Genomic DNA, 24,595 nt, shown 5'->3' with positions numbered 1-24,595 from the left:
GATATTCATTGTCTTCCAGCTTCAGATTCATGGGATGATTACTTGACAGACATTGCAGGTTTGTTTGTGGAATCCTACATTGCATATTTGGGAGACATCATTGATGACATTCATCTTCTCTTTGATGAAGATGATCCTTCTTCAATTGTTGCAAGGGAATACTCTGACCCTCTTGTTCATTCTCTACTTGATAATTCTTTCGAGGTTGACATGATTGTGGATACTTATGTACAACAGTTGGAGGAGGTCTTTATGTTTTGAGGAGACATGTGAGTCTTTGGATATTGTTCTACATTCATCTCCACTAGATCTTGGAGTGCCTTTTTCAGCAGTGTGGCACAGTTCACCACCTTTGGAGGGGGTATCTTTCAGCATCGACATGGGGACACTTGAGCAGTTTTCAGAGATTCCTTTCATCATGAGTTTTTTTCATACATCTTCGTTTCATGATTGGGGAGACTTCATGGATACACCTTTGGTTTTGTTTCTTCCTAAGGGGAGGAATGTTGTTCGATGTTCGTGGAGCAGTTTCTTCATACATCGAGCTTCTATCATTGGTGCAAATTCCACATTTAGGGGGGGCTACCTAGCTTCTCTTCTTCTCTCATATGGGGGGGACTTTTTCCTCACATGGGGTTTTGTTCCTCACATTCTTCTATGAGAGTTCTCTTGTATAGCTTTCATCTCTCTTTTGGGGGAGGGTTTTTTCCCATTGGGTTTTTCTCTCTTTACCCACTTTGTGAGAGATTTCATTGCATTGGTTTGCATGCATTTGCATTTGTACATGGGTACCTAACATGGCCTAGTAGCCGAGACCCATCTTGCATTGCTTAGTTGCATTCCCCTAAGTTGCACTTAAGGGGGGGTGTTGGTGTAAATAATTATTCATCTTGGATATTATTACACCTTACTTAAGTTTACTTAGGAAATGCGTTTCATAGTAGTTTGGGTATGAGACACTTGGGTATTTGTGTCACATTGGGATAGTGTGTGTCGGTGTTGATCTTATTACTACTTTATCATATCCACTTATTGTGGAGTGATAACTCCACCTTCGGTGGGTGATCCACCCCATGTGGAATATTTTATTGTTTCTCCTACCTACCCACACCTATTTCCTACCTACCCTTGTTTCTTATTGAGCCACATGTCATGTTTGTGTGCTCACATATCCATATAGCCTTGCCTATATAAGCAGGCTCATATTCATTGTATGTAACAACAACAACTATTGATCATTTTCTATTGATGAGAATACAGTTTATTCTTGTCCTATATTGTGTCTCTATTTTGTACATTTCATTGAGCTCTTGATCTTGGCAAAATCTCACAAAATTGTCAACCCAGGACATGATCTTATGACTGTGTTGTGGCAAAATAAATGTCTAGAAACTATGAAGATTGGCTCAAATGAAGTAAAGATGAATGCAGTTACTTCAGAAAAGTAATTGCAGCATGCAGAAAATAAATTAACTGGAAATAAATCATACAACTGAAAACAAGAATACAAGACCATTTAAGAAATCCAGACCTATGATTCAATTGCTATTAGCTAAAGTAAATCACACAAATATTATACTTAACAAGATAACAAATATCTCACTAACAGAACTATAGGAATATTATAACTACGCAAATATTATGCTCATAGCCACAAATACATAAAACAAAAATAAAAGAGAAGAAATGCAGATTCACAATGGTGCCTTGAGTGGGCTTTGTCTCATTACAAGATCAACTTTTTTGTTCCTCAACTCACACAAACAGCTACATCTGATTCAAATCTACAGTGAATTGAAAAAGTAACAAGATATTAAGTGTTTATAAGAGTAGAATAACTTAGTTTTTTCATCTCTTTATGTGGCTATAGAATGCCACTTATATGGCACATGTCGTAATAACAATAAGATTTAAAAATAGTTTGTTCCCTCTTTATACAGTTGCTGTCACAAAACAACAGATTAATCTAAATTAAACTTGTTTGTTGCAGCAGATCAAAACAAAAGAAACGTTCTCCCCTTTTATATTTGGAAACCAAAATCATGGCATGGCAGTGGTTGAAGAGAGCAAGTTGCAGTCAAACATCAACTACTCATCAAAATAAACTCTTATCCATGCAGCCCTTTTCCAACTGTTATTCCTGTTCATGTTCTGACTTTAGTTTTATATTGCAATCGGGCTGTTACAGGTCTCCTGCAGGATGGCTATAGGTTGCCTGTAGGGTGGCTATAGGCTGATTAGGTTGATTGATGGATTCCTTCAGGATTGGCGACAATTGCTCATAGGCAACATTGCAGAATGTATTGAATAATGAGACAACTTCCAGGGGACAACTGTTTTTCTGTAATAACCACCCTAGATATTTTTGGTTTTGAAAATTACATCAACTGAAAGTGAGATTGCAATCCAATGTCTTCCACACTTTCTGGTCGTCCAGATCCCAAAGTGGGTAAGGTGAGAGCATACATTGCTTTCAACCACATAGCTATCTAATTGATAATAATTGGTGGCTAGCCGACCAAAGTATGTAGGCGGCATAGCCAACATTATCTACACCTCTTCGGTGGACTGCATGAATACAGTCAAATCCATTGGTAGAATGTCTAAGCTTGACTCAGACCAAATTGGTCGATATGCCAGCTTGTTCAATGGCGAAACAGGCTGTATCAAAACCACAATGGTGGATCATTAATGCAAATAGAACTGGTGGAAACCATACAGTTTTACAACATGATATGCATGAAATTACAAACACCAAATAAGAGGATTGATTTCTGTTACCAAGTAACAATCCAAAACTGAACCAAATGACAAGATATAGCAGTTATTCAAAAATGCATCATCAAGTATCCCTCAATTAGATGAAATAAGGTAAGTTGCAGGACTGAAATCAACTGTAGCTCACTGGTAACCGATCTGATCAGCACTGAAAACACCCAGGAACACTACCAACTCACATCCAACACACTGAGAGTGAATATAGTAAATTATGTTTAAGTGGTGTATTTATTGGTGATTGTGGAAAAGGAAAGTTTGCATGTGTCAGTGGATATGATGGGAAACGTTGCCATGGTTGTGCCCATTGTTGATTCGAAGCAAAGGAAAGATTGGTTGCAGGGTGGCTACATGTTGACTGATGGACCTATTCTAGATTGGTGACAATTTCTGTTAGGCAACATTACAAACATATTAGATAACGAGACAACTTTTAAGGCACAACTATTCTTCTGACTAGATCTAGTAGTCCCTATTTCTAACTGAGTTTCCTTTAAAGTTTAATTCTTACCTATTTTCACTTTACTCCTTAAGCTTGCAACTTATGGAAAAAGGACAATTTAAGGCAGAAAGGACTTCGAGAAGGAAATGAACTTGTAGGGAAAATGATAAAATGATGTGTCGTAAATAGTACTGATTCCAATCTCATTGCTTTCCAATCCATTTGTCATGGCAATTTTCCTGATATTTAGACATCATCCATGCATCATCTCGACAACCTCCTCTTCTCAGTGACTTCCTTGCAATTTTATATCTCTCCTAATTACCTACAAATAAATTTGATCTTGTTATTAATTTGGTGATGTGATGCTGTCAACGTTGGAGGGTCTGAAATGGACTGCCCAGCCTTGTAGCAAAATTTAACATACACAAACAATTGAATGAAAAACAATCAACTTTATTGATTGATAACAGAATTCACACATGCTCGGAGGCCTTCTCATATGTAGATTACAACACGCCCCATTGGCCCCATGTGCAGACTCACAGGTTTATTACAAACTATTAGCAGGAATAAATTCTAGATCCTAATTCCATTACTCCTAACTCCCTAACTATCAAGCTGCTTTCCAATGAATTCAGAGGGTGATTATATACGGGCTCCAAGCCTCAGGAGTGATTTGCTTCGGCCTTAGCTAGGCCCCAAGCCCACGGTCCAGTGAAATGTGTGTGTTGGCCTAAGGAAGATGAAGAACACCAAAAGTTGATGTAGAGGGATACATTTCCATCTGGGGTTGCCTTGATGCATATATACCATGTGATGCGTTGTGAAGGCTCCGCAAGGTACGAAAGAGTTTCGCACACTATGTCTCATAGGTTCGGGTTTTGGTTGCTTGATAGGGTGAACTTTTGGTGGAGAGAACTTCTGGATGATCAATCCATGATTGCTGTCACCTAGATATGTTGTAGTAGACTTCCCATGCTGTCCCCATTCCAATCCGTAGAGAGAAATTGCTTGTTGTGGTAGGATGTAGTAAGGTTCTCTAGGATGCTCTTGCATCATATCCCTAGGGGTTATTTGAAAAGTGCGCCTCGCACGTCGCCAACTCCAGAAATGATCCAAGTTGTTCCAATTCAGCTTTTGAGATCCATGTCTCATCCTCTACCATCATGCCTTTCCACTTGTCCAAGTACTCCTTGTTTTGGGTGCTGGGCCTATTCCGGCTATCCAAAATTTGCTCTATCTCCTCCGATTGTTGCTGCAGTAACTAGTCTTGAAGAGAGGCTTCTATGGTGAGTATACTCCTTGAAATTGGTAGAGATCGGCAATGTTGAAGATTGGTGAAATGCCAATGCCCTTTGATAACTCCACCTCATAAGCATTTCGAGAATCGATCCACTACCATAAATTTGGAATCATGCCCTCTCTGGGTTCTTGGTAGTCCTAACTCAAAATCCATGTTGATGTCTTCCCAAGGCCTATTTGGAGTTGTAAGAGGTTGATACAAATGAACATTTTGACTGGTCTCCTTAGCTAATTGGTATGTCTTGCATTCTTGAACATATTTCTGGATATCCTTATAGATTTGAGGCCAAAAGTAATTCTCACTTACCAAAGCAACGGTCTTATCAATGCCAAAGTATTCTACCAACCCTCTGGAAATCCTTCTCCTTGATTACATTCTCCTACATTTAGCTTCTGGGAATGCACAATTGGTTCTTCTTAAACATGTCATTGTGAATGTCCTATTAGTTAGTATCGGATATTTGCTTGCCTTCCAAGCCTTCGCAAAATTAGGATCAAACTCATACAAATGCTCCAACTCATCAAATCCTGACAATGTCATTCCTTCTCCTGCTCAGTGCATTTGCAACCTTGTTTGACTTTCCACTTCAATGCTTCAGGACAAAGGTATAGCTCTGCATGAATTCAACACATCGCATATGCCTTTGGTTCAACTTGCCTTGGCTATTTAGGTATTGTAGGGCTTAATGGTTAGTATATAGCACAAACTCCTTTAGTAACAGATGGCACCTCCACTTCTTTAGGGCTTGAATTATCCCATAGAACTTCTGATCATAGACTAAGTATCTTCTTTGGGAATCATTCAACTTTTCACTGAAGTATGCAATTGGTCTTCCCTCCTGACTCAGGACTGCTTCCATTGCACTACTACTAGCATCCTTGAAAGACCTTGTTGAAATCCGATAAGGTCACTACTGGTTGCTCTACTATTTTCTACTTCAGCAACTCAAATCTCTTATGTGATTCAGATGTCCTCTTAAACTCCTCCCGGTCTCCTCTCATGGTCTCTATCATTGGTGTGCAGATGGTGCTGAAATTTCTAATGAACTTTTGGTAAAAACTTGCCAAGCCATGAAAAGATCTTATGTCTCCAATGTTTATTAATGTTGGCCATTTTGCAATTTCTCCCACCTTCTCTGAATCCATCTTTAATCCTTCCGTTGAGATGACAAACCCCAATTAAACCAACTTTGTCTTCATGAAACAACACTTCTTGATGTTGATCAACATTTACTCTTCTGTTAGTCATTGGAACACTTGTTTGATATGACGCAGATGTTCCTCTCTTGTCTTACTAAAAATTAGAATATCATCTAGGTAAACAATGAGGAACTTGCCTAGGAACTCCTTCAACACCCCATTCATCAACCACATGAATGTGCTTGGCGCATTAGTTAGTCCAAAAGGCATGACTAACCACTCATACAACCCTTCATTAGTCTTGAATGCTGTCTTCCTTTCATCACCTTCTTGGATTCTAATTTGATGATATCCACTCTTGAGATCAAGCGTAGTGAAGTATTTTGCACCACTCAAACGGTCTATGATGTCATCCATTCTTGGCAAAGGAAATTGGTATTTGATAGTGATCTTGTTGATGGCTCTATAATTTGTACACATCCTCCATTCCCCATCCTTCTTTGGTGCCATGACAACAAGTACTGCACAATGGCTTAGTCTCTCTTGGATTAGTCCCTTCTTCATTAACTCTTGCACTTGTCTACTTAGCTCCGCATTCTTTGCGGGTATCATTTGGTGTGCTGCTTTGTTTGGCAAATTCTCTCTAGGTATGAGGTCTATGTGATGGTTGATACTTTGGATTGGTGGAAATCTTTCCATAATGTTTTCTAACACAATATCTTGATACTCTTGCCGTAACTCTGAGACCTCCTTCTGCAGTACTTCTTCCTCTTTTGTGGTGATATCCTCTAAGCTCTCAGTGCTGCACTTCCTTGGAATGAGTGCAAAACAAATGTTTTCATGCCTTAATCCATCTAGGAATTTTCTCCCATCTACCAAACAAATCCCGACATTACCGCATACCACCTTCGTTTGCTATTCCTCCATAGGGATCAAGATATGCTTCTTCCCATTCATTGCCATAGTGTAGCTGTTCTTTCTTCCATCATGTATGACCCTCCTATCATACTGCCAAGGTCTTCCCAATAGCAAATGGTAGGCACCATCGACATGATATCACACAACACTTCATCCCTATATGATCCAATGTGAAATTCGACAAGACATTGCTTACTTACTAGGATTATGTGGTCTTCTTGAATCCAAGCAATCCGTTATGGATTTCGATGTTTCATCCTCTTCAAGTTCAGCTTCTAGACCATCTCTTTTGAAACCAAGTTGTTTGTACTACCACTGTCAATGATGACATTACGACACTTGTCTCCTGACTCGCACCTTGTCCAGAATAGGCTCTCCCTCTACACCAGTTGCTCCTTGGTCTTCGTTTGCAGTAGGGCTCTTCTCATGACCAATGATTCTCCCCTCTATGAATGTCTTATGGATCCAAATGATTTGTCTGGTTCCTTCTTCACATATGTTGCTCTAGCTCTGTTCTCTCCTCTCTTCCTTGCACTTCCTTGGCAACATTCAAAGGTGCAATGTCCTACTTCCCTGCACTTGAAACAGATCCTTGGAATGATCCTCAGTCAAATCCTCCTTTAGTCCTTTGGTAACTATTATTGCAGTGGCGGTCATCACCTTCCCTTCGATTGTGGTAGGAGTCATCTCTAGGCCTTTGTTCCTCTTTTCGGTAAGGGCTCCTTCCTTTGTTTTGTTCTGTGTATGGCCTCTTTTGTTGTGACATCTCTTTTGGAAACATTTGGTTCTTGCTTCTCAGCACCTGCTCTGACCTCCTAGACAACTTTTCTTCCACCTTCAATGCAAATTGGTAGGCTTCCTCCATGGTTGTCATCCAGACCAAGCTCAATTTCTCTTGAATGTTGGTTCTAAGGCCATTGATATACTGTGCCACCACCTCCTTTCCAGCTTTGCTATGGCTAGTCCTTATGATCATCTTATGGAACTCCTTTATGTACTTTATTGTCTTCTCCCTTTGCCTCAAGTTTTGAAGTTTCTTCAACATTTCCTGTTCATAGTCAGCGGGTTTGAATTGATTTTTCAATTTCACCACCATCCTTTCCCATTTAGTGATACTCTTCTTTTTTCTCCGGTTTCTATCCAATTATACTTCTTTCCGCTAGATAGCATCATGTCCCTTCAACTTGGTTTTTGCAAACTTGGCTTGCTTTGGATCTTCAGCTTCTTCATATTCAAATGATTCTTCCATCTCATTTATCCAACCAATCAACTCCTTTTGATTTAAACTACCGCCATAACTAGGGTTCTCTATTCTTGGCCTTTTCCTAATCGTAGCGATAGGCTTCATCGTTTTGATTTGGTCTGGCTCCTCTTCTTCATGACTCATTTTGCTCTCGGCTCCTTAGCTCCTCATTGTCACTCTCCTCCTCTGGTATAGGGTTTATGCCCTTTCACCTATCCTCATCAATAAAATCCAATCGGTTCTTCATTGCTCTCGTCATGTCCATCATTTCTTCTACCCTTCTAGTGACATTGGCCGTTATAGGCATCCTCCTCGTCAACATCTTTCCTTCGGATTAGGTGTGACTACCTTAGGTTGGCAATTTGGCTTCAGGGTTGCAACTGCCTTACAAGTCGGCGCTTGGTTGACAACACCTGCAATCTGTGTTAGGTCAGTGACTTGTCCACACCAGGGTCTTCCAAAACACACACTCTCAAAGGATTCGAATCTTGCTCTGATACCACTTGATGTAGTCAAGATTGGAGGGTCCGAAATGGACTATCTAGCCTTCAACAGAATTCAACACACAAACAATTGAATGCAAAACATTTAACGTTATTAATTGAAAACATGATTCACACATACCCACAAGCCTTCTCATATGCGGATTACAACATGCCCCATTAGCCCCACATGCAAGGTCATAGGTCGCCACAAGCTTATTACAAACTATAAGCATGAATAAATTCTGGATCCTGATTCCATAAATCCTAACTCCCTGACTACCAATCTACTTTCCAACGAATTTAGAGGATGATTATATACTAGATCCAAGCCTCAAGAGTCATCTTTGTCGGCCTTAGCCAGGCCCTAAGCTCACTATCTAGCGAAACATTTGTGTCGGCCCAAGGAAGATGAAGAACACCAAAAGTTGATATGGATGGGTGCTGATCCATCTGGGGGTTGCTTTGACCCATATCTACCATGTGATACGTTGTGAAGGCTCCTCAAGGTATGGAAGAGTTCCACATGCTATCTCTCACAGGTCTGGGTTTCGGCTACTTGACAATGTGATCTTCTGGTGGAGAGAACTTCTGGACGATTAGTCCATGAATGCTGTCACTTGGATATGCTGTAGAAGACTTTCATTGCTCTCCCCATTCCAATCCGTAGAGAGAAATTGGCTGTTGTAGTAGGATGCAGTAAGCTTCTCCAGGATGCTTTTGCATCATGATGGGTTCTTGAGAGTCCATCATGTTGCTTTTGACATCCTTGTTGAAGTCTCTCCTTTTGGCCCATTCATTGAGCTTCTAGAGTCTTGATCCAAGAGGCAATTCATATCAAGAATGAGATTGTTTTTGTTCATCAGTATTTTCCATGAACCCTATTTCCTTGTCTTCTGAATATGTAATTATTCATCGATTCTTCTTCGTATAGGCTTTTCCATACATATAATTTTGGTTTTTTTGGCACAACTTCTCATGTTAAACTTAAAGCTCTAATTTTCAACCTTTTTCTATAGGTCTTAATGATCTGAATCAGATCATGGAAATCATCAAACTCGGTTGAGTTGATTGACATTTAGGAGGGGTGCAACATGCTAAATGCATTTTTGTTGTCGATGCATAAACAACACAAAGGAAATATCTAGAGTGGAATTGTTTTATGTATTAGAGATCTCTTGAAAAGATATGCAATTCAAAAAAATGGTACCTTAGTTCATGTCAAAATGAAAAAGTTATAGGCCTTTGTATGTTGTAGGATACTGTTAGTGACAGCTTCCGCTGCAGCAGAAAACACTACACAAGGACAAGGATAAGCTGATTGTTTTGGCCATAGATGAATTTGTCTCATCTTTGATAAAATAGCATGACCAAGAATTTTTTGGGGAGCAGAATTGGTTCTTCTTTTGTCTCTTGGCAAGGAAGATGCCCTAGTACACTTTTCAATCCTTGCGCTCATCGTATAGTAGAAATACAACTCTTGGGGTATGTGCTAGTATGCGTATCTTGCATGGAATGAAGGGAGATTAGAATCCAAGTTGTGAATTAGAGATGATAGATACTTATCCTAGGTGGTTTGGCAATTAAAATTTGTTGTCCACTGCCTTGTTTGTGGGGATGGTTTGAGAGGATGCATTAAGCTCAATAGGTGCAGGTGAGAGGATGCATTGTTGTTGGTGTTCTTGGTGGTCCTCTTGCAGGGAGCAAGTTTGTAATTGATAGGAGATTCTTTCTGAATTTTTCTTCCTATTCAAGTTTTGACAAGGGTAAACTTTCTTGTATTGATCTTCTTTTGATGTAATGTAATGTCCGTTTTGGTGATATTACTATATTTTGTCCCAAAATCACAATTCCAACTGGAATAAGAAATAAAGAACATTTAACAATACAAATTTACTGATTGAAATGCCTTCTATAAGAGAATACCTGGGCTAGATCTTGCACACAATATTAGTCACTGGAAATTGACATTAAATCATAAATCAAGATAACATCTATTTTTGTCTAATCATTAGTATCCACTATCCATCATAAAGTCATATAGCATCCTCATATTAAGATCTAATCAAGACATTAGTCATTCCAATATGGATTCCCATAATATCCTTATTGGGAATGTGTTGAAATTTCTGCAAACCAAAGTCTCAAGGTTGGTCGCCCTTGTACTACAAGAGTATGGAAGGTGCGTTGCCCTTCCATCCCTCAGTCCACCTTGGAGGTGCTCCATCCTCCTTGATCAAGCCTAGGAGCACTAATCAGCCTCTCAGTCCACGAGTGCTCCATCTCAGGGTGGTGTTCTTGATAAAAGTATGAGACTTCCCCCTCCACTAAGCCCGGGAGCACCCATATGCCTCCCAGCCCATAAGTTCTCCATCTTGGGGTGGTGTGCTTGATGAAAGATAGGTCAGGGCTTCACCTCTCGTAAAGTTGATAGGTTGATCGGCCTTCTTGTTTTTCAACCATTTCTCTAATTCCAAATAGATTATTAAACGAATCCTTTATCCTATATAATAAATGGAAACATGTAGGTTTCTTGCGAAGATCATTAAATGCTGCTAACATTACTATGGCATGGACATATAAATAAGCCTATAATCCTAAGCCTATAATTCTATCATATTCATAGATCTATCTTTGATCTGATTGCTGTTATAATATAATTATTTTCTGCTCTTACTCGGTTCTGATCTTAATTTCTTTCTTTCTTACCTTCTTGATCATTTGATCTTGATCCTTCATGTATTGTTGCTGAATGATTGTTTTTTGTATGAATGATCAATTGGTTGAATGAATTCCTTTGCTTGTATGATTTTGAGGTATTAAATGATTATTGATTAGATGATTGGTGAGTGATGATGTAATGAATGCTGGTTTGACATATTGATGAATTATGATTGAAGGAATGCTGATTTGATGGAATGATTTTCTGATTGATTGTTTGCTTGATTTGATAATTGATGATTGTTTTTGTGGATTCATGAGTGATGATTGATAAGTGATCCTTGAATGCTTGGAATGATTTATCTTTTATACTTTATTGGTGAAAGGGCCACCACCTTTCATAAGAATTGTGTCACCACCCACCATTTCTGCCTTCTGAGAATAATAAATAATTTTCCAAATTGATTTCTTCCCTTTGAAAGATTCACAACCTTCATCATTACTGCTCTTGAAATGTTACTTCCTTATTTTCTTCCCATTCCTTTCTTCTTCCGTTAATCTTTCCTTAATTCTTATGCTCTATTCTTTCTTCTTTTCTCCATATCCCCTTTCAATTCTTTCAAATGAACTCTTCTCCCTTTTATATCTCATGTTTGAGGGAGTCACAGCTCTTCATTGCATGCCTCTTGACCTTTCATTAAACTTAATTAACTTTTAATTATACTATATTGTATTTTATTATTTATTATTTTTAATTCTTAATTTTATTATTATTATTTATTACTAAATCCTATTTCAGAAAGGGGACATTACATATAATGATGTTTCCATTACTTATGTTATCTCTTGGCAGGCTACGAACATCACATAGCACAAGTAGATAAGAATCAACAATATAAAAGGATAAGCAGTTGTATGTTTAGTTCACAAGCATAATTCTTGTTCTTCCTAGCATATAATTCTTGGAATTAATCCCACATAAGGACACACTTGGTTGCACTATGGTTTTGTGGATTGGTTAGGCATTCACTTGTGCCTTAGCATGTTTTGAATATGTAAGAAAAGGATGTAGTGGATGTAGCCATGAATGTGAGCATGATAATCCTTGCATAATGAATCTATAGATTTTGTAAGAATGCCATAGCTTGCAGCCTTAAGTTTTTTCAAATAAGCATTGAGCTTGTGAGGAATAAGGTATTTGAAATAAACCATGTTAATGAATTGTGCAATAGAATAAATATTGATTAGGGATCACATAATCTAATCAATTTATCTAATTAATATTTTTGATTCAATCTTTCATATAAAAAAAACCATGCTGAATTTAATCAGCAGTTTTGCTTGTGACCACTTATTTTCATTCATTAGAAATATGGCACTTGTCCTTTCAATGAATTGCTATGGTTGGCTATGATCTGCACATAAACCAGATAGGACCATGACATCTCATATATAACATCACAACACACACACACACACACTAACATTCATAGCCCAATTTCAACAGATGTAATCAGCATGTTTCATCAATAATCACATTATGTCAAATTTGTAAATGTGACATCATGATAATCATCATACTAAGAACAGCTGAGATAAATAAAATCTTATAAGTATGTTAGAGTCAGAGCTGATATGCTGTTAATATGTCCAAATCATAAAAGAAAAATTGTACAACCTAGGCTTAATAGAATAATATGATTCCGTATAAAACAAAGGTTAAAATGCTGATGACATTGTGTTTACATGCTCTAAAAAGGTCTACAAAATAATGTTGTGTAGTGGGGCACTACAAGAATGACAAGACTCTGTATACAGATGCAAATTTATTTGAATGTGAAGGAGAGAAAATGGTTATGACATCTTCTAGTGATGTTTAGACAGGCCTACCAAAAGGACGTTGTATAGTGGGGTGCTACAGAACTGGTGAGGCCCTGGACAGAGATTCAAATTAATTCAAATGTGAGTTCAAAGAGATGCTCTAGATGCTCTCACAAAAAGGATGTTGAGTGGTGGCCAACACAAAAATGGTGAGGCTCTGGACATATATTCATACTTGTTCAAATGTGAGAGTTTAAAGTCTAGGTTGAGGGAGGTAGACAGGGAGGAAGGGAAGGAGAGGCCGGTCAACAGATCTTGAAAGTACAGCAAGTTACAATAGGAAGTAGAATTATTTGAAGAAATTTTAAGAACAAACAAAGGTAGAGCTCATCTGTTTAGATTGCTGCCCCATTTGGACACTTTTGGATTGTATGGAACACATTAAAACTTTTCCTTGTATATTGTTCAATCCTTTTACTCTTACTGTGCATAGCTTCTGGTTTTGACCATGTAAATCTTTTTCCTTTTACTCTGTTAAGTTTCAAACTTATGACTGAGCTCTGGAAGAAACTGGGTTTTGTCTATGCATTCATGTTATAAGAGGGGAAAATCATAACTACAGTGGTAGAACCAAAAGTGGAGCCTAAGATGATTCCAGTGCAAGAGGGTTGATTCCTGTCCTGTCAACTTAAAAAAATCCACAAGGCTCACTTTCACATACTCCGGAAGAAGATATTCTGAACTCTGTAATCTTTGTAGCTTCATGGGAATCAACTGTAGGGTATACTTTCATAACAGATTTAGTCTTTAACATGTTTCTGAGATTCAGTATTATGCAAACACTTTTGATCTTTTGACTTCGTGATTCCATTACCATACTGTGCTAGCTACATCAACCCAGCAGCTGATAAACATATTTTAGCAATGGTTTCACAGAGCTAAAACTATTTCAGACTGCACGGAACATGCTATAAACATCATCATAGTTACTATCGTAGAACTTCTGTCAGTAATATCTGTTTTGCAATTCTCACTTATTTCCTGAGTGAGTTACTCAGGCGCATATGTTATACTTTCATGTTTTGAGAATTATTTTCAATAGCAGTGATTAAAAAACTTCATACTGTTAGTGGGACAACTTAGGTGTATAAATCCAGAAATTTCTATTATTCTAGTTTCCACATTAGAATGTATTGTGACTGGGCTGGATTTCATTTGTTCCATACTCTTTGGTTATCATAGTGAGGCAGGAAGTTCTACCTGAAGGTTACCAGGGATATCTGGCTTTCAGAAATAGGTTGTAACTTGGAAGCGGGCATAGGAAAAAATGACTTAAATATGATCATCTGATGACTATAACAATCTGTGAACAGGGCCGAGCATGTGCGTTTTCCATCCAGCTGTTCATCATCAGAATTACCCTAAGAATCTGATTCATGTTTTCCACAGCTGACATAATTGCAAGTGAAAACCAGAACAGGATCTTACTCAAGTTATTTTAAAGCAAATTCTTAGGAATATCGTTAAGGTGGCTGCCGATTGCAGTTAAGGCAATTTATAAGGACTTTCTCTGAGGTTTACATTGTATGATCTGTTGTCTCTTATTGTTGATTTTAACAGTAAAGTTGACCTCGAAGGCCTATAAGATTTTTGTATTTTTCTTTTTAAATATACACAAGCCTTTGGATGATGCTTGGACTTTTTTAATAGTGATTTCCATTTCAAGCACAAAGAAGTCGTATGATAAGCTCCTGGGTCAATAGCAAACCGTCAAGCCCCATTTCTCCTGGTTTTTGTTTTAATAGTCCCAGACTCCCAGGTATATGTCTACTAAGTCTAAAATAAGCCACAATTAGATGGAATATTTGTTACTGTTTTAATTTTGAAAGTGTCCTGACTTTCAACATATTATTTTTAAGCTGCCATGTTTGGATGCTCTTGTTATTTGTTTTTATTAACTCCTTATTACAAATTTACTGATATGTAGACCTAAGAAAGATACATTTGTGTAGTTATGTTTTTCTCATATAAATTGTATTTGTGACAGGCTCAAAGAGGAAAGTTATACATTGGATACATTGCATCTGTCAAATGGTTCTTTGCTTTACTCATTGGTGTTGGTAAGGAGAAATTTGCCTTGGCTAACTTCCACACATGCTTTTACATTCATTTAATTTTTATAACTGGGGGGATGAAGTGACAAAACAAGCCCATTATCTGTCTCTAGAACCACAAATTAACATAGGAAATTTACCTGTGTTTTCCCTTTTGGCATCTTGCAAGACTGACTACTGGCATGCTTTATATGGTTGTGCCTGAATAACATTGCAATTGAGAGAAAATATATGCTTCAAAATCAAAAGAATTGGTATCGGCTTGAAAATAAAATGAGTTGATTGATAAGTAAATGTATTTCTGCATTTAAAATTCTATGAAGCTGCAACTTCTTTATACAATTGCTAATAATTGGAAATGCTAATTTGCACCAAGCTTTAATTATACCACCTGTAAAAAAAAATGATAGATGTGAATGGGTATTGTTCTGTTCAAACTTTTTGACATGGCGTGATTCACCTTTTCCTCTTGTACTGGATCACATCAAATTTTTCTGTAAGAAATCCATTCCTTTTTATATATTGAATTTTGCTAGCAAATATTTAATATCATTTTTACATTATAATTATTTCCTGTAGTTTTTTCTCATTCGTTTCATATGTTTCTGTCTTGATAAGATGCAGTCGACTGTTTGTCTTGTCACTGCCAATTTGTAACTGTATATCGAATGCTTTGCCTTGTTAACACATTTATAGGTATTATTTTGTGGTATTTTTTTAGTGGTTCTTTTCTCATCTCATCATTTTGTTCATTTTCATAAATAAAAAGAAAGGACATCTTGCTTAAAACTTTCCAACTCTACTTTGATCATGTTGTATGACTACCAAGGCTTGGAATAACATATTAATATTGGGAATCGAGAGATTGATCCAATCTGCTTGGATTTTCTTGTGCCACTGGAAAACTGTTTAAGAAAGAATTCCACACTTATAGGATTAATGATCTTGCGGGTGCTGTCAACCTCAGGAGAACTACAGATTATGACACAGTTAGCATTGCTGTGCAACACAAGAATTGGCTTGGCCATAGTTCAACACACAACAGGTTTCTTCTCAACTTGCAAGAACTCACTAGGCAATCCAGTTTAGTGAGTCACTACCCAAGAAACTTGCTATAATTGATGAGTCCAAGCTAAAATCTCAAGAAATCCCTTTTTTTTTAATATTCTTTTTCGTGTATTCAATCCATTGAAACTTTGACTAATCGGCCCTTTGTTCCCTGAAGCCCGTCCCCGTGTCCCCAATGCCCGTGGAACATTGGACTTTTATATTAATATTTTCTTATTATCATTTTGTTTTTTTCTTTACCTTCTAGGGTCTTGTCATTTCAATTCGTTTATATTTTTCTATTATTTTCTTTGCTAGGATTTACATTGTATGGCTTTAATATTTAAATTTTGCTCCCTTTTTGCTAGGGTCTCAATTTTCTAATTAAGAGATGACATGGACAATAATTTTGCAATTATTATGGCTTGTAGATGAGAGGAGACATCAAGTGCTTCAAATTTTATCTTGCAAGTATCCTTGTCTAGGGTGTGCAACTTTCTTGAGGTTATGCAATAGATTAAGGCTCTCCTTGCTTCTTACGAGGGGAGGAAAATAGAAAAGAAAATGATAATTGAGGCAATGGTATTATGCATCTCCAGGGCTAGAGATTGATGTGGGATCTTCTATTGGCCCATAGGTACAAGACTCTTCCTTTGTAGATAGTTTTAGGCATCCATCACAATCACAACCATTAGGGTTCTTTGTTGCTTGCAATATTCGTGGTGTGTAACCTTTGCTTGAAGGTACGATGTGAATTGGGAGAAACATAATGAGATGGGGTTGGCACATGTTGAATTTTTGTACTATGATAGCATATCATTAATATTGCGAGGTGCTCCTATTGGAAGTTTTTGGTCAATTTAGTGATTCAAGTCCATATGATTTGAGTAAGCTGTAAAAGGATGTTGTGAGATACACAAAGGTGACAGTGGAAGAATATGAAAAGAGTTTGGTGCAAAAGGGGCAGCACAATTTTGTTTGACAAGTGGATGGATAGTAGGAACCACACATTAATTATCTTTCTCATGGCTTTAACTTAATAATTGCTGTTCTTGAAGCCAATTAATGCCTCTTGTGAAGTAAAAAAATGTTGAGACTCTGTACAACATGTTGAATGAGGTGGTAATGGAGGTGGTGTGGAGAATGTCTTGCAAATTGTGATAGACAATGCGCAGCGTATTTGGTGATTGGGAGATTACTTGAGGTAAGACACCCTACTATTTTTCAGGGCCCTTGTGCCTCTCATTGCATTGATATTTTCCTTGGAGATATAGGCAAACTTAGATGAGTCAAAATTGTGGTAGAAGAGGTGATAAGCATTGTCAAATTCATTGACAACTATTCTTGGGTGCTTAATTTGATGTGAGAGCACACCAATTAAAAGGGCCTTGCATGGTTAGACGCGACATGGTTTGCTACCAATTATGTTACATTACAAAGTATTGCAGCTTCACTAGCATCTCTTTACTAGATGTTTGTAAGCGCTAGGTAGGTTAACTCTCCTTAGTCAAGGAAGGTCAAAGGGGAAAGGGCCTCGATGACCATTTTTAATTATTTGTTTGTCAAGAACATGGATGAGATCTTCAATGCAACTTTAATGTTGACATTTTCTAAATTACAATATAATCAAACTACTATTCCATGGTTAATTTTTTGACTTCCATTTACTTTTTTAATTGTCTTTCAAAATAAAATTTACTGTTTTTCTAAATTGTTTTGTTTTATGTCTCAAAACAAGAGTTGCATGCATACTAGTATGGCTATTTTTCAAGGTCTCCTTATATGGAGATCTTTGTGACTATTTTTCAAGGGCTTGATTGGAAATGGGAGTCAATTACTATGGATTTTATCACTAGTTTACCTCCTACATATAAAGGTCATGACTCTATTTTAGTAGAAGTAGATAGATTAACCATAATGGCACTATTTTTTATCATAAAAATAAAGTCCCTTGCTTTCAATATTGCCCATTTGTTTGTTAAAGAAGTTATTAGATTAAATGGACTTCCCAAGAATATTGTTTGAGATGGAGACCTTGGATTCACCTCACCCTTTTGGAAATCATTAGATTATTTGGTACTAGGATATGTTTTAGCATAGATGGACTACTCGCCGAAAACTTGGCGAGTTTTCAAAAACTCGCGAGTTTTTTTGCTCAACGAGTATTTACGACTTTAACTCGCTGAAGAAACTCGCCGAGTTTTTGGTGAGTTTTTCACAAAAACTCAACGAGTTTCTAGGAAAAACTCGTCTGCATTAAAAGAAAAAGGCCCAAATATGTCAAAAATGATCTATTTTTTTTTCAAGTTAGTCTCATTCTCTTCAACAAAATATATACTTTAAGTTATATTTCATGTATATATTGACAAAATGTTTGAGAGTGGTTTCAGATCTCTAGGAGTTATAATGCAAATTCTAGGTTTTAGAAGATCTTTAAATTTTCAGACAGTCAAATTTCAGTAATCAGTAGGCTCCTATTAGCATTCTCTCGCTCTCTCTATCTCACTCACTTTATCTGTCCCGAATTTTAGACCTATCTATCTCCCTATCACTCTTCCTCCATCTCACTCTCTCCTCTCTCCCCCAAGATCTAGACCTATCTCTCTACCCCTCTCTTTCTCACCCTCAGACCCTCGTGAGGAGTGGTACCCTCAACCTAATTTTGTTTTGCAGATGCTTGGTGGCAAAGTTGGGGTGGAAATACCCCAAATCTCAAAAATTTTGCCTTCAGAATCTTATGTCAGCCTTGTAGTTCATCGAGTTTTGAGCGCAATTGGAGCTTGTTTAAGGCCATCCACACGAAGAAGAGGAGCAAGTTAGCCCAAAAATGCCTTAATGACCTTGTCTTTGTGCAATATAATCTTCGGTTGCGCATAAGGAAGGTAGAGGAAGCACCAACTGGTCCAATTGATTTGGATGATATAGATCGTTATAGTGATTGGAGGGTGTAGGAGCAACCTCATTGTTTACAAAGGATGACATCAATGATTTGGAGGGGCAAGTTACGGAGGAGGAAGGGGGTGGATTTGGTTTCACACTAGATGACATTGAGGAGGATGAGGAGGATGAGTCATTGCCAGTGCTAGGTTCAGCTAGAGGCAAAGCTACATCTAGGATGGAGGACGAGCCACAGCCTGAGCTAGTCATACTGAGTGAGGAGGCACAGTCACACGACACGCCCACAACAGACTTCTAGGACTAGACCCTCTAGTTCTACCTCTCCCCTAGTTTTTACTAGAGCTAGGAAGAGGAAGATGTAATTGTATTGATGTATTTACTTTTAGTTCTACACAAACTATTTGCTATTTTGCTTCTAGCCATCAATATTTCTCATTAGGATGCGATTTTGTATCCACTTTGCGTTTAAATATATCTAGACTTAGCTTGTTTCTTTTGTGTTCTCATTTATTGACTCATTGGATGCATCTTCTCATTGGTTTTTGCAAAAAAATGCATTTCTAATTAAATTTAAGCAATTTTTTAAGTTCTCGAGTTTTTTGTCGAGTATTGGCCGAGTTTTTCCTGAGTTTTTTTTGGGCCTTTGTGAGTTTTTGGTTTTGGCAAGTAGTTCAACTATGTGTTTTAGTACTGCAAAATATCTTGAGTTAAATGGACAAACCTAATAAATCAATAGAGTCTTAGACTAAATGTTAAGGATGTATATTCCAAATAAATTTGATTCATGGGAAAATTATTTACACTTAGCTGAATTTGAATATAACCAAGGATATCATTCAACTTGTTGGTGCACAAAGTTGTAATTCCTAAATCCCTAAAGCCAAATCTTCTCTCAAGCACTAGGGTTGTCAAACTAGAACAAAGATCTCAAACTTTGATCGGGTTGGACAACAATGGACCGATTTATTGAGTTGGGTAAATTTTTTTTCAATTTTAAGCTTTGCTAAACCAAGGGGTCTCCCTTGAGGTCTTCCCCATGGTAAAACGTTTTTCAATTTTTTTGCCATCTATAAAGTGTTGAGATAAAGACCACTTTGTGATTTCATAAGTGGTAACTGCACATGCACTACACATATAGTGCCATTATCAATTTGTGTTGGGGGATCTCTTGATTGAGTTTTTTTTGGGATGGGGATTCTTCTGATGTCCCCTTTCTAGGTGACAGGTAGTTGAACAGGGATTAGCCTATTGTTGGGTTCCCATAGGCCAGTGGAGTGGAAAGGGAACCCATATTAGGGTTTGTGGAGCTACACAGGGGATTTTTAAGCCATTCTGGACAGTCTGAGGTAGATTCCTAAATTGTAGGTGGATATCTATTTTTCAAGGATTGATTGGGAGTTGACTAGAACACATCGAGAGACCTCAGGGATCATTCTGGAGGCTTTGGTTGCAGTTCCTATTTTTTAGGGAGGATCCCTATTTTTAGGAGGGAATTGGTAGTGGCCTTGCTATTTTTAGACATCACTAGGATGGCACGTCAGTTCGGGATGGCTAGGTGATGTGGTTTGAATAATAACTAAATATTAAAGTATTGACTTTAATATTTAATTAAAATAAAATAAAGTGATTAATAATGTCACTTTATAATAAATTATTAAAGTAATAAAAGGATCCCTTGTCCTAGTTGAGATAACATTGTTTTAAAAGAGGGCCATTGAAGGGGTGTTAGTCATGAATAAAATTTGATCTTTAATAATTGCATAAGGGACCCATTTTCGAACGTGCAACCTTGAGGAGTTATATTTTATTAAAATGTGACTATAAATTTAATATAAAGTCCATGATTTGGACGCCAACTTTGGGAGGAGCCTAACTTTATTTAAAATGAATTTTAATTCATTAAAGTGCATGGGAAAAACCCTAATTAGGGTGTTGGCTTTTGAGGAAGCATAAAGTAACATTTGGTTTTCATTTTTGAACATCTTACATTCATTTTTACATCAGCAAGTTGGAATTGAGCTCTGTAGATGATTTTCAACATCAGATCAGACTTTTGAGGAAAAAAACTCCTTGGAGATTGGTGAATTGGACGAAACCCTAGTTCACAGTTGAGAGGATTCCACACAGGGTTTCTATTGATGCTTTAGAAGACATTTCTTTCAGCAAATTTCAGAGTATATTGTGGATTTTGGAGGGTTTGGAATCACCCTAGGGCAGCCACTTCATTCCTAGAGCCAGCCGTACCATTTCCATAGCTGGCCGTCTATCCAGCAGGCTCCAGGTTGCACATCACGGCCGTACCAGACAAGAAAGGGTTTGGATCTTGTGCAAACTTTATTGTCAGCATCTTCCAACAGTGATTTGGTGATTTCTATAGGTTACAGGAGTTGATTTTGATTCAGATTATTGTTTTTGTCAGTAAATTGAATAATCTTGGTTGGTAGGCCAGTCATGGGACTTAGTAGTTTCCCAGTTTCTTTTAGTATTTGTTTTTGGTAATTATTGTAGAAGCAAATAAAGCCCTTTGGAGTCATCTTCGATTGTTGGGACCTCATAGATTGTGTTATCTTGAAAATTCATCAATAAACCCCCCCTCCTAGTTGAGCGCTGGACTCCTGGTATGCAAGTAGTTGCTGTGGTGAATTAGTTTTTTAATTCTGAAAATTATTATCTTGCTGTTCCAAAAATCAGAACTCAGAATTTATTTATCAGTCATTTATATTTCTGCATTTTTAGGTCAAAAGTATTGTTTCATTGGCATAGGTTCATGATAAACCCTTATGCAATCATTGGTAACAAAACCCAAGCAAAAAACTCAGAGAAACTATCCTAAAACCTTCAATCAGCATTGTTAAAATCAGAAAAAATTCAGTTCAGTTTGGCTGGGGATCTTTTAGTTCTGCATCGCACATTGACTAATTGAGTGTTTTGGGGGGCTTGTGCATTGTGTTTTGACTATTTTTGGGGTTCCATCACGCGTTCTCATTGTTGTGCATGCTATTATGATTTTTGGATCGTAAGACCTATGTGTCTTGGAAAGAAGAGCTAATGAATCTTCAAAATATGCATGGTTTTCAATCCTATCTTCATTGACCCATTCTTTAACCAAGTGATGTAGATTGAAGGAAAATTGGTATAATAATAGGGATCATCTCCTTGGAATCATTTGTATTAATGTTCTTGAGCATGTGCTATGTAGTCTTAGTGCATCAAGTACCCTTTCATTGCTTAGACATTCATCAGGCAACTCTATGAAGATCTCATATCCCCATATGAAAGTGATGCTTGCTTGGAGACACCTTCACATGTGTTTGTTATATAGGCACCTATTGATGCCCTTATATAATTGGTGATACTCAATTATTTGTTGTGGGCACATCGTGCAATGATTAGTATAGTCCAATGACATGCATTGAGATTCCACCATCATCACTTGCTTCTTTAGAGTGTAGAGTTGATTTAGAGAGCTTCTAGTGATTTAGTGTAGTGGGACCATCATTGTTTTCAAGAGGCAATTCGCTAGGATGAGTACTTAACAGATCTTAAGTGTTTATATTTTGTTAGTCCTATCTTCCAAATCTAGATGACATTTGTGTCCTCTTTGGTGACTACTCTCGTGGTGTTGCATTATCTTCTTTGAATGTCATGAGTGTATATTCAAACACGCTTGTACTTTCTCCACTTATGCTTCTACACATATTCTGTGGATACATGTGAGTTCTTAGGTTTGACTCCATTAACATTGACACCTTTTGTAGGAGTATCAAGTTCTCATTAGTTCATATTTCTTACTTGGATTGAGAGCACATCTATATGAAGCCCTTTCATGGTACTTGATTTCTCTTATCACTACTTTCCATAGTTTAATAACAACGGCTTGCAGAGTATTGAATGGTTTCTAGAGAGTTCATCTTCATCTTTGGTACCTACTCTCCATTAGTTTCCTTAGTGTTTAGAGTTGCCATCATATTTAGTTAGGTCCCATACTCTTGACTGGATTGTGACACCTTTTAGCATCAACATGGCAATAGTTGAGCAGTATCTAGAGATCTTCATCTTGTGTTTTCTTCCCTCGTCCCTTTCAAGAATGGGATGTTTTTTTGTATTAAACCTTGGATTTCTTTCTTCAAAAAGGGATAAATGTTGTGCAATGGGCATTGATCTTCTCCAACATTCAATGTTAATCATCCACCATTGACATTGGAGATTACATCTTGAGAAGGTTGCATAGTTTCTTTTCTTCTCTCTTCTAGAGGGGATTTTTTCCTTGCAAGGGGTTTTATCCTTCTTAGTCCTTGACAGAGATCATTTGTACATGGCTACCTAAAATGATTACACATTTGTTGGGACCCATCTATCCGTGCCCACCTAAGCTATGCTTATGGGGGCTTGTTGGTTTATATTTAGTTTATTACTTAATTGCATGAGTATGCACCTAGGATGAGCTTATGTAGGTAGGTATCTACTTGTGTAGCTAATAGGCATCTTCCTATGGAGGTAATAAAATATGATTGTTCTTTTCTAGTTTGGTGGATACTTGTACTGCAGATGTGCACTTTCTCCTTTATTTCACATTGGTTGTACATTCACTTCTTTTGGTGGAGTATCCTATTTATACCCAATTGTAGCTCTCTCTTGAGCATTATGTAAATCATTGCACTTAATCTTGTACATTTGTAGTTGCATCCTTAGTCTAATGGAATAGTCTTGTGTTGCATCTTCAATCTTCGATTGTCATGTGCAATTTGGCTTTTGGGGCTTGATCATGTCATCATATTCTAGGAATTTTTCCCTATGGGCAAATCTTACATGTTATTAGAGCATTATGTACCAACTCTTACAAATTGTGGGTACTTGGGAATTGCTCCTGTGCCAATTTGACTTGGTTTGCCTAGTTTATTCAATAAATTGGTAAATGCTGGTCAAAATCAGGTCAAATTGGGTCAACCTGACAAAAACCTGTGTAATTAAAAAAAACACATTTAACATGTGGATACTTGAAAAAAATGGCGGGTTTTTCATTCTAGTAGTGGTGTCTTCCTATAATCCCTTCAAATACTTTTTTAACTGATTTTCCCACAAGATTTTACTGACAATATTTGCTATTGATAATTTTCTTGCAAGCTTTGGCCCTTTCGCACCTGATATTATTCTCCTTGTTGTAGAGAATGCAAACAAGAGTTTACAAAGGAATTTTTTAATGTGTTGTTTGAAAGAACAATTTTTTTTTATGTGGTGACAAAGAGAAAATTGTGTTTAGAGAATATGTAATCTACTTTTCAACTGTGTTCCCTGTTTCCAACTTTTACTATCACTCTCCATATCGAGCATTGTGTTCATGAATGCAGGGAATGAGAATTCAGGATATATTCTTTGATCAGTATTTCATGGCATTTCCATGTCCAATTTTTATGTAGGTTTAGTTTCCTTATAGGTTAGTGTTGGTTCAAAGAATGCTTAAATGTAAAATCTAAAGCTTATAAAATCTCTGACTTATGGAATGAAAAGTTGATTTATTTAAATAGTTTAACTTTTAATTTCTACAATTTAGGAAGTAATGTTTCACATTATAAAATCTAGGATTAAAATATTGGGGTTTAAATGAAGCCAAACTCTGCTGTTTGAATTTCACATTCTCTAACTTTGTTTTGTATATGAGTAATGAGCCAACGGCAATATGAACTCTTAGATTGAAAAAATGATACTTAAAGGAGATTTTGAGAGTGATTGGCAACATTGAATATAGGAG

General features: G+C 37.2%; 1 protein-coding gene across 1 annotated transcript in view; it reads left to right on the top strand.

Moving 5' to 3' along the window:
* LOC131066709 (chloride channel protein CLC-d) overlaps positions 1-24,595 on the top strand; it is a 160,665-nt gene that overhangs the window by 23,633 nt on the left and 112,437 nt on the right. The window contains exon 3 of the mRNA XM_058001543.2: positions 14,835-14,907. Within this exon, the coding sequence (XP_057857526.2) occupies positions 14,835-14,907 (73 nt within the window). The remainder of the gene's footprint in view (positions 1-14,834; positions 14,908-24,595) is intronic.

Source organism: Cryptomeria japonica, chromosome 4, assembly GCF_030272615.1.
Source record: "Cryptomeria japonica chromosome 4, Sugi_1.0, whole genome shotgun sequence".
In the NCBI taxonomy this organism is placed as follows: domain Eukaryota; kingdom Viridiplantae; phylum Streptophyta; class Pinopsida; order Cupressales; family Cupressaceae; genus Cryptomeria; species Cryptomeria japonica.
The sequence above is the reverse complement of the archived record's forward strand: the minus strand, read 5'-3'. Positions and strand labels throughout refer to the sequence as shown.